At 38.5% G+C, this 10,227-nt stretch overlaps 1 protein-coding gene across 1 annotated transcript; it reads left to right on the forward strand.

Annotated features, from left to right (window-relative positions):
- The first annotated feature begins 845 nt into the window (after positions 1 to 845).
- On the forward strand, positions 846 to 9,325 carry LOC147759650 (monocarboxylate transporter 13-like). The gene is made up of 7 exons (XM_086997982.1): positions 846 to 1,808; positions 4,345 to 4,656; positions 5,030 to 5,207; positions 6,087 to 6,204; positions 6,633 to 6,858; positions 7,166 to 7,309; positions 8,368 to 9,325. Exons 1-7 carry the CDS (start codon positions 1,655 to 1,657, stop codon positions 8,526 to 8,528), a joined length of 1,293 nt encoding a protein of 430 aa, XP_086854108.1. The 5' UTR covers positions 846 to 1,654; the 3' UTR covers positions 8,529 to 9,325.
- Positions 9,326 to 10,227: the final 902 nt, after the last annotated feature.

A 10,227-nucleotide genomic window follows, 5' to 3' on the forward strand; every position in this document is an offset into this window, starting at 1 on the left:
ATCATGTATTATGGTCTTCGTGTCTGCAACTACAATGCTTAAAAAGTTCTCAGAAATATGCCAGTTGAACCTAAGAAAATATATATATTTTAAAGACAGACCTCAGCTCCTCAGTCGCCCTTTTACATTTGCCGGTGTGAACGGAATGGTAGTCCTAGTAAACGGAATAGAATAGAAGAATAGAATATAAGTCCTATCCATATTTATGACAGGAATACAGGTCCCATTAGGACTACTAATTCTAAGAAACAGTGGACCGTAGGACCTCGGTTCCAGGCGGACCTGCATTCCGTTCACACCGGCGTAAGAGGAATGGCAGTCCGGGGAATGGAAGTCCGGGGTCCAATTAAATTAATATATGTCAGGGTTAGTCGGAGTACTGGGGTAAATATATGAGAGGAATGCCAACTGTACAAAGTAATTGGGGAACATACCAAGGTTTTTAGCGGAATACATGAACCATTCCTATCATACCGGGTTGTTAGGCCAACGAACCCTTACATTGGCTGAGATTGTGAAATGGCATAGAAATAAGATCAAAATTTGATTCAGAGATGACCATCTCCCGGCGAAAGGGGCAATTTTTTATGGCCCCCTGAGCCCCCCCCCCCCTTCCTCCCCATTTCCCATTCGAGAAAGTACTGTGGTGGTTGATGGAATCATTTGATAGGTGGCAGCACCGTTGTTTCAATGCTGTCAGGTATGAAGTGAGCAAAACAAGGATCAAGGGTTCAAATACTTTCCACCACCTTCCAAGCGAGAAAAAACATTTATCGTACAGATATATCAAAACTTGAACCAGCATCAGCAGACCTGCAGTTATTTACGCAGATTTACGGCCTGATGCAATAAACGAGGCTGCCTCAGCACAGCAATCCCTGCAGGCAAACGACATTGATTCTACGTTGATTCAACGTTGATACACCAAAGTTAACGTTGATTCAACGGTGAATCAATGTCGTTTGTCTGCTGGGAATATAGCCACCCACTGTAAAAGTCATGTCTAAGTTTACCCAAGCAGGTGAAAAGACCTCGTCATTCACCCCCATTGCAATGACAATAATACTCTGTCAGCTGTGAAAATCAAGTGGAAAAACGATCTCCATGACCAAGGAGAAGATATTTTTGCACAAAGCACATATTTGGTGTCACCTCAGTGCACTTATACAGAGTTAAACGCGGTTGTATTGCACACTATTAAAGACGCACCTCCGTTGACCCAAAGCTGGCTAGGCGTTCCTTACAGCCAGATCGTCACGTCACTCGGACATTTCTCCATGACCTATTACAGAAACTACTCTGAGGCAGGAGAAGGTATTTTCAAAATGTATGTCTTCTGCTTCTTTTGCTTTAAGGGCTTTGATAGTGGCATAAACTTAAATCATGTATGGTGTTATTGAAGACAATGAAGACGGCCGACATACATGTACGACCGCACAGGAACTGTCAGAACAATTTTGTCTTCTTTTCTTCAAAATTGAACTTCGTATGTATCGAATAAATTTTGTGTTGATCAATTAATATATTGTTTGCTGACGGTCTAAAAAACATTTACAACGAGCCATAAGGGATGATTTACGCAACGAAGTACTATAAATACCTAGGACCCGATTTTAATTACGGCGACAGTCTGAGACCGTGACACAAGACAACAATGATGTCTTCTCCTCTGTACAGGGGTTGGGTAGTGCTTGGAATATCTGTTGTGATATTATTACTCACGGCGGGCGTCGAGACATCTTGGGGAACAACGATCTTGTGCCTTCAGCAAGACAAAAATTTCCCGGAGTCATCTATTGCAGAACTAGGTAAGACTGTTTCGTGTACAAACAAAGGTTGCCTTTCATACGTCTTCAAAAGCGAGGTTTGTGCTCAGAGGAACGTTTCATAAACATGAAGGGAAGACTCCTCCTAGCAAGTTTACCGAACGCTGAGCCAACGGATTTTGAATGTGACTTAGGGTGGGGAAGCAGGGAGTGGGGCGGAGGGATGAAATATAAATAGCATAGTAAAGCTTAAAAAGATAAAAGAGGGCAATTTCACATTTTTTACAGTGTAAGGTACAATGACTGGAAAGTGTTTGGTTTTGTGTTGTTTTGTTCATTGAGTGTTTTTGTTATCGGGGTCGGTAGACGAAGGTTTGTAAAATCTTCTGTCATCTCATACTACAGAAACCGGTGTGACAGGAATGGTAGTTCTATGAATGGAGGTCTGCGGTCCCTTTTTAAAACAGGTTAATAGGAGTATTGCAGTAAGTGTATGGGACGGATATCACCTGTACAAAGTAATGGGAATGGACTTTGGTTCCTAGCGAACTTCTTTTCCTGTCACACTGGGTCAACATGTAAGTCCTAGGCGTTATTGGGTCTACCCGTGTGTAGTCTACAGCCTATAGTGGGACGAGGCTTGTGTGGGTGGGAGAGGGTGGTATTTTTACTCTTTTTGACAAAAGATGAAGTCTGCTATCAGTTTCTCCGCAAGACCATTTATATCTGTACAAGTCTTTTACTCAAAAATTGCGGTAGTTATAATCTCGTAGACACATCACACTGCAGAAACCAGGTCAATATGAATGTACAAAGACCTAATCGGATCGCCCCACGTTTTGTAGGCTTAGAATGAGTTCACAATATATTCGTGTAACTTGATCATGTAGGATGAAAATGTGCAAAAAGGTTATAACAGCTGTTACAGATCTATTACATGGTACATGCCCCCTGGCATACGCTACCCCAGTACACTAAAGTACTAGTGGTGTTATGGGTGTAAGATGAAATGTTGACTAAAATTGAACACCAAACGTTAAAATGCCCCCATACGTTCATTGATGATTATATTGAGTCTCTCATGTTGTCCTGTAACAAAGCTAAATTTTATAATGCTCACAGACAGCCTGTTTTTGATTTCAATCTAATAAGAACAGACTAGGAAATATGAAACGTTAAGGGGCATGGTGGTTTTGGGTGTATAAGAGAAAAAAACCGCAAATAAAAATCTAGAAAAGATACATTTCTACTGCAGTAAAGCACCATACTACACCATAGGCCTGCAACAGTCAGATAATTAAAGACAACTTGAGGCAGCAACCTCTTTAATATCAGGGAAATGAATGAACCCAGAGAGGAAACTGATAGGGTAAATGAAGGTAAACCTACACAAGGGTCCATGCAGAAAAAGCACTCTATATAGGCATGTAGCCATTTGCCATCACGGGTCACACGGTGCAACAAAGTCACGTGGTCTTAAAAAAGACTGGGTAGTACTGTGCCGGAATCCTACAAAATAGGCCGACCAGTTTGCCACTCCCATAGGCGCAGTAGTCGTATCCTGTAATTTTCTTTCCTGTAATCTTTTCTTTTTTTACAGAAATGCCTTCTTTAGGGCTAGGGAAGTAAAATCAGCTTGGTTGTTACTTATGAAATAATGAGCCTTTTTGCAATATGACCGCCAATTTGTGGGGGGAAATGCAAAAACAGCCAAAAGTTGACAGATATTCCTTATTTGTAACTAAAGCAAATGTATTTTCTGTCGAAGGATCACACTACGATAGCTGACATCATCCAAGCATGGTACTATTATTAAAAATCAAAATGACAGTCAAAACAAACCTTAAAGGATATAAGTCGTAAAAGCAGTATATTGCTGGTATCATTTTTTTTTTCTGATTAAAACCATCTCTGTCTTTCATTTTTCTGTTCATGGTGACCTTTTGTTCACCATAATCTTTATCAGCTTATTTGACGTTCATCGTATGCTTGGTGAGGGCGTAAGCTCCCTTTGTAATTTTACTTCTCTAGTCACATATTGCATTTCTGTAAAAAGGGCTTATATTAAAAGAAAGACATCTGTAGGGTTAGCGTTCTGGCAACTAAATTATAAGCAAAGCGACTGAAAGACAACAAGGAGCATGTAAAGACACCAAACGGTTGAGGAAAACCTCAAGGTAGGAGTGCAGCTCCAAGTTCATCGTGTGACGTTATATTGGGATTTTTGGGGCAAAAACATCATTTTCGGTTTTCTGACTTTCTCAGGCACCTGGATACCTATAAAAATGCTTTTAATGGTATTATGATACTTGAAGAAAGTACTACAAAAAGGGGTTCGGGGATTTTTCTTTAAAGACCTAGTGATTTCTTTAAAGACTTAGATGATTTTATCTATAAAAACTTGATTTTTAGCCCTATTCGAGTACAGTCCAACCTTAAGTACATGTAACACAGTTTTATGTTTACTGATATTCTTCTGACCCTATTCATTTGGAGGGGAGCTAAATAACGATGTTCGTTTGTTTGTTAGTTTGCTTGTTTGCTTGCTTGCTTGTTTGTTTGTTTGTTTGTTTTACAGGTACCCCATTGACAGTGTACTATGTTTTCCAACTATCCCTTAGCAGCTTGATATACTTGGCATTGGCAGAGTTTGGTCACCTTGACCATCGACAAGTTGTAGCTATTGGACTGAGCTTGATAGTGCTGGGGTTGTTGCTGACGACATTTGCAAATGGAGCCCTGACTGTGGCCATATCTTTTGGCATTATATTTGGCACTGGCTGTGGGTTGGTTGTTGTTTGTACCTATTCAGTGATAGCTCTCTGGTTTCCATGGTCACACAAGTACCACGTGTTTACAACCAGTTCGTTGAGCAACATGATGCCTGTTGGTAAGTATGCAACCCTCTGAATATAATGGCAAAATAAAAAATTTCATACTCATAATAATAATGATATCAATAAAGAAAAAGAAGAAATATTTTATACGATATATATTTCGATAAATATCAATCTGCCTAAAAATATCTAGAATTACATAAAATTAAGTACAATAAAATTATTTTGAATAACAATTGAATTAATAGCCTTATGAAACACAATTTACTCATTCTGGGTGAAAAACTACATCAACTGAATCTAAAAATTGTATTAAATTTTGAAACCTTTAAATCGACCATCACACTCCTTGTACTTTGACGGTTCCTACCCTGTAGGTCCGTCATATGTCGAGCAAAAATAACAGCATTATTATCTTAATTTCAGGCTCGGTAATTGTGAACAACGTTAGTGCCCAGATGTGCTCAATTCCCTCACTGGGTTGGCGTTGGGCGTTCCGAATTTATGCAGTCATTATTTCTTCTTTGGGTATTCTTCTACTACTGGTGTACGGACACCCTCCAATGGCATCAAATAAACAACGTGGCTGTCCATTAGGCAAAAAGTTAATAATTCACGCACGCGCGCGCGCGCGCGCGCACACACACCCACAAACACACACACGGAAGCAACAATAATGTAACATTTTCTATTAAAGCTATAGTATTTAATGTCTATTTTACATCTCATCTACATTAATTAAGGCGAATGTGCTGTTTTTTGGACGTGACAGTACCCTCAATAATAGTGAACAAGGGTCGAGTCATATAAGGCTGCAAAATTGTTGCATTATGGTTGAATCTCTATATTGTTATGTTTATACGTTTAAACCCCAACGCGTTTTACATATAAAAGAGTAAATTGCATCTTAAGAGACCACCGGTAACCCTTTCCTATGAGGTGAGACGTTTTGATCCATCATTAGAGAGCCTAAGTCACGTGACTGGCTCATCGGTATGATGACATACCCCGGTATCTTACAACTAATCCTCAAATAAGAAACAATGGTAAAATTGTTTCCCCTGTTTTCATATAACAAATATAACGAGTCCCATCCCATTACTCAGCATACTTGTTTCATCCAATGTCTCTTTCGAAAGAATTACAAATCTTGTCCGATGAGATTCAAAACTATAGCAATTAGAGTCAGGGGCAAGTATATCTCTTGAATAGAGGCTATTCAACTGGATATCCTCATTCCCTGATAAAGATGTCCTGCTGGACATCGAAATATTGGAGGTAAAAACTATCTCAATATTAGCTGTTGAAGAAAAAAATCACATCATTCTTATAACAATTATAATAACAAATGGAGATCAAAATTTAAAGCAGACCCATTGTTATAACGATCAAATCCAACAGCATTTGCTAGAACAATTTTATGCCAGATCACTAGTCAGGGTAGTTAAGGCAATGAAATAATATCAAACTCCATGTCTTTCAGGTCAGACTTTCTGCAAAAACCACCTTGGACTATAAGTTCTAAAGCTGCCATTTATGGACTATGGGCCGTGGCAGTATGCTGTAAGGGATTCGCTTTCTTTTTGCCTTTTGTTATACTAGTAAGTATGAAAGTAACGATAAATACACATGCTGACTTTGTGACAGGTTCAATTGGTATATGTGCCCGTTTTGAAAATTTGTGAACACAGCCTGCATGGTCAATAATAACGACATACAGAGACAGACAGCGAACATTTAAGATACCATTAAGATGGTCATTATACTGATTCTTCTTCGAAACTTGTAGAACTTCGAAACTTGTAGAAGTGGAAGGAAAATAAAAAAAACGTCTTATCAGATATAAGTGATCAGTTTGTTTTTTAGTTCGGCGAAAACGACACTAGTAATAACAATAAAAACAAAATCAAAAAGTATGTAAAATAATAACAATTGCATGAATTCATATTATGCATAAACATTTATGAATAAATATTAGAATAGAATTAACACAGTAAATTTAATAATTTGTCAATTCTCTCTTTTTCAGCCAAAACACGTGACCGACCTAGGGTATAAGGAGAACGAAGCAGAATACGTGATGACTGTTCTAGGAATCACGGGCATGATAGGACAGATGTTTTCCGCTTTTGTCGGAGACTATCTAAAAGGGAAGTTAATGGTGGTGAATTTGGTTGCAGCTTCTTTGCTTGCTATTAATAATATCATCGCTGCATATTCGACATCTTTGACTGGTGCGTTCGTATATGGTGCTGGTAGGTTTTTTTCTTACCTGTCTCTTATAATGATAAACTTTTTGGTCCATAATATTGATTTTATTTAATAATTTTCTTGCCTTATGTTACTTATGATATTTTAAGGAAGTCTAACAGAGAGAAACATGAAAAAACGTAAACATGCAAATCATAAGTAGATTTCCAAATTGCACAGGAAAGAAAACGTAATGAAAATGTAAACATATATTTTTCCTATGTAATGATTATCAAAATCTCCTAAAATTGATAATTCCCCAAAAATTATCAATATGTTACCATTTAACCGAATTGTGATACAATATTCCAGTCACTGGTCTGGCTTTTGGTCCATATAATGCCGGGTACTTTGCTGTCTTCAATGAGGTCATGGACGGCGAGAACGTTGACACGTTATTTATGACAACGCGTTTAAGTAAAGGCGTTGGAGCTACTACGGGTCCTTATTTGGCAGGTAGATATAAGACTTCTTTCAAAACATATTTATTTGTCCTAAATCATCTTGGTAATCACTCCTCCCGTCTTTCTGTAACTTCCCTTTTTTAATAATGCCTTACAAAAAGTTTCGTATACGATCCACACATGAACAAAATACCTCAATTTGTACAAGGTATACATTTATTTGTTTATTCCAAATGTTATTCAGAAACAATGTGGAAGAAATCATTTATATATTGCAGCATACGGTCTTGTATGGTGATCGGAGAGAGAGAGAGAGAGAGAGAGAGAGAGTGCTCAGAACAGCGGACTAACAGATCCGCGGATCAAATATGGCCGACCCACTTGAATGCTTGTTGCGTAATCCCCATGGAGAATCTACTCATTGTCTAATCGGGAATTACGTGGCTAGTTTTTTAGTGGGTCGCCATATTTGATCGGCAGATCTGTTAGCCCGCTGTTCTGAATACACTTATGAGAGAAAGAGAGAAGTTTGTGCTGCTTAAAGCCTAGGTCCCAACAGAACGTACGGGCTGCTACGTGTGGTCTACGGCCCAAAAAAATGGGGGAAAAGCCTAGGTCCCAACTACGTTTTGGACGCACGTTTTTTTTTTTTTTTTTTTTTTTTTTTGGTTCCTTGCGTCCGGCTAGGTCGTAGTTAGATCGCACGTAGCAACTGTTGATCATGTCGAAAAGTTTCTACGTGCTGTTTGCGTCCTCCAAAATTCGCACGATGGACGTCCTTCTCACGCACGAACTCCTTCCCGATTCCTTCCCTGCGATCTAGCTACGTCCTAGACGGAAGCAAGGAACCTAAAAACCGTGCGTTCAAAACGTAGTTGGGACCTAGGCTAAACGTGGGAGTTCGTGCGTGAGGAGCACGTCCATCGTGCGACTTTTGGAGGTCGCAAACAGCACGTAGAAACTTTTCACCAATTACTTTATTTCTTCCCTACGATCTAGCTACGTCCTAGCCGGACGCAAGGAACCTAAAAACCGTGCGTTCAAAACGTAGTTGGTACCTAGGCTTTAGACAGTATGTAGATATCTATATCCATTCTTTTACTTCTTCAGGCTATATCCGTGACGTCACAAGGAGTTACTACGCAGTGTTTCTATCTATTGCGTCATGCTTCGGTGTGTTTGTCCTAACAACGGGTGTAATTATATTTATCAACAAGTGGAGGAACTTGAAAAGTATAGAACTGATGAAGAATAGCATTTTGCATGAGTAAATACTACAAAATCAGATTCCTCGTGTTGCTTCTTAGCTTTGAGCAGTCAAAATTTGTCCGAAATTTCATTCTAAGAATTCATTATGTTGTGTAAGAAAATGACACTAGTATTTTTTTATACGTTACATGCATTGACTCTCACTTCTCATGTAAAGATACTGTTAGAGTTTATAATAATGCAGATTCCGAAAACGAGGGTTTTCCTGCATCTAGTTAATTAGTAATTCATCTACCACTAAGCTGATTTAAAACAATAAAAAAACGGGAAATGTAAAATATCGGCGTTAGCTTTAGTTAGCTTCATTGTATGTCTTTATTTCTGTATAATTCAAAATTATTAGTAAACATATTATGCTATGTATTTTAGAAATTATAAGTTCTAAGTTACTTGATGTATTTGTACTTGTTATATATTGCTTCGCCATTTTAGCATACCGCGGCGTCTGTCTATTTTAGCGTTAGTCGGAGCAATGGGATTGAGTTAATATTATGTGAGTATTTACATCGTCGTAAGCGGGTTTCTTTACATGTACGTGCAAAGCAGATAATTATATGTTTATGTAAGTTGTTTATGATCTTTTACACGTGTATATTCTTTATGGTAGTGTTAAGTGATCTACTGTTGAGTGGTTCATTATATACCAGTATTTATTATTGTATTTATTATTTGAAGGCCACCGCTACGTTACATTCCCATGAGAAGTTTATTCCATGTTTTTTCGTTTAATTTAAGGGATTTGATATTGTATAAACTTAATACCGGTTTAGTGCTATGGACCCGGTCGAGGTAAAACCGAGCAGGGACTGTCATGATAAAATGTCTTTTTTATTCAGTATTCAACTTTGAATTTAACGATTTTATTTCACGTTGATTAATAAACGCCTTTACTCGACAACAAATGCTAAGGATAAATCCATACTACAATCTTCTTTTGCTGGTTACATTCATATCACAACGGGTTGTTAGGCCAACTAACCCACTGCATTGACCCAGTCTGAGATATAGCATAGAAATTAGATCAAAATTTGATTCAGAGCTGACCCTCTTCCGGCGAATAGGGCGATACTGTCGTTGCCGGACTTACTGGAATGGGGACAACATCGCTTTTTCAGGGCTGTCAGATATAAAGTAAACAAAACAAGGATCAAGGGTTCAGATATTTCCTCCACCTTCCAAAGAAAGATTTATCAAAACTTGAACCAGCTCTACCAGACCTGCAGTAATTTACGTAGATTTACGGCCTGATGCAATAAACGAGGATGCTTCAGCACATTAATATGGCCACCCACTGTAAAAGTCATCTATCAGATTACCCAAGGAGGAGAAGGAGACCTCGTCATTCACAGCCTTGTTTTGACAAAAAAGGCTGTGAATAACTACTGGAAAAACGATCTCCATGCCCAAGGAGAAGATATTTTGCACAAAGCAGATTTAATCGCGGTTGAATTGCACATTACCAAAGACGCACCTCCCGTTGACCCTACGTCAATCGGCTTCTTGCAGCCAGATCGTCACGTCACTGGACCTTACTTCATGTCTTATTAAATACACTACTTTGAGGGAAGAAATGGTTATTTCAAAATGTACAAGTGCTCTGCTTTCTTTACTTAAAGGGCTTTGATATTGATGTTAATTCAAAAGAGGTATGGTTTTATTGAAGAAAATGCACATGTAGACGGTCGATCTACGATCAGAAAC

Source organism: Lingula anatina, chromosome 10, assembly GCF_051362555.1.
Source record: "Lingula anatina isolate TDL-2025a chromosome 10, LinAna3.0, whole genome shotgun sequence".
NCBI classification, from domain to species: domain Eukaryota; kingdom Metazoa; phylum Brachiopoda; class Lingulata; order Lingulida; family Lingulidae; genus Lingula; species Lingula anatina.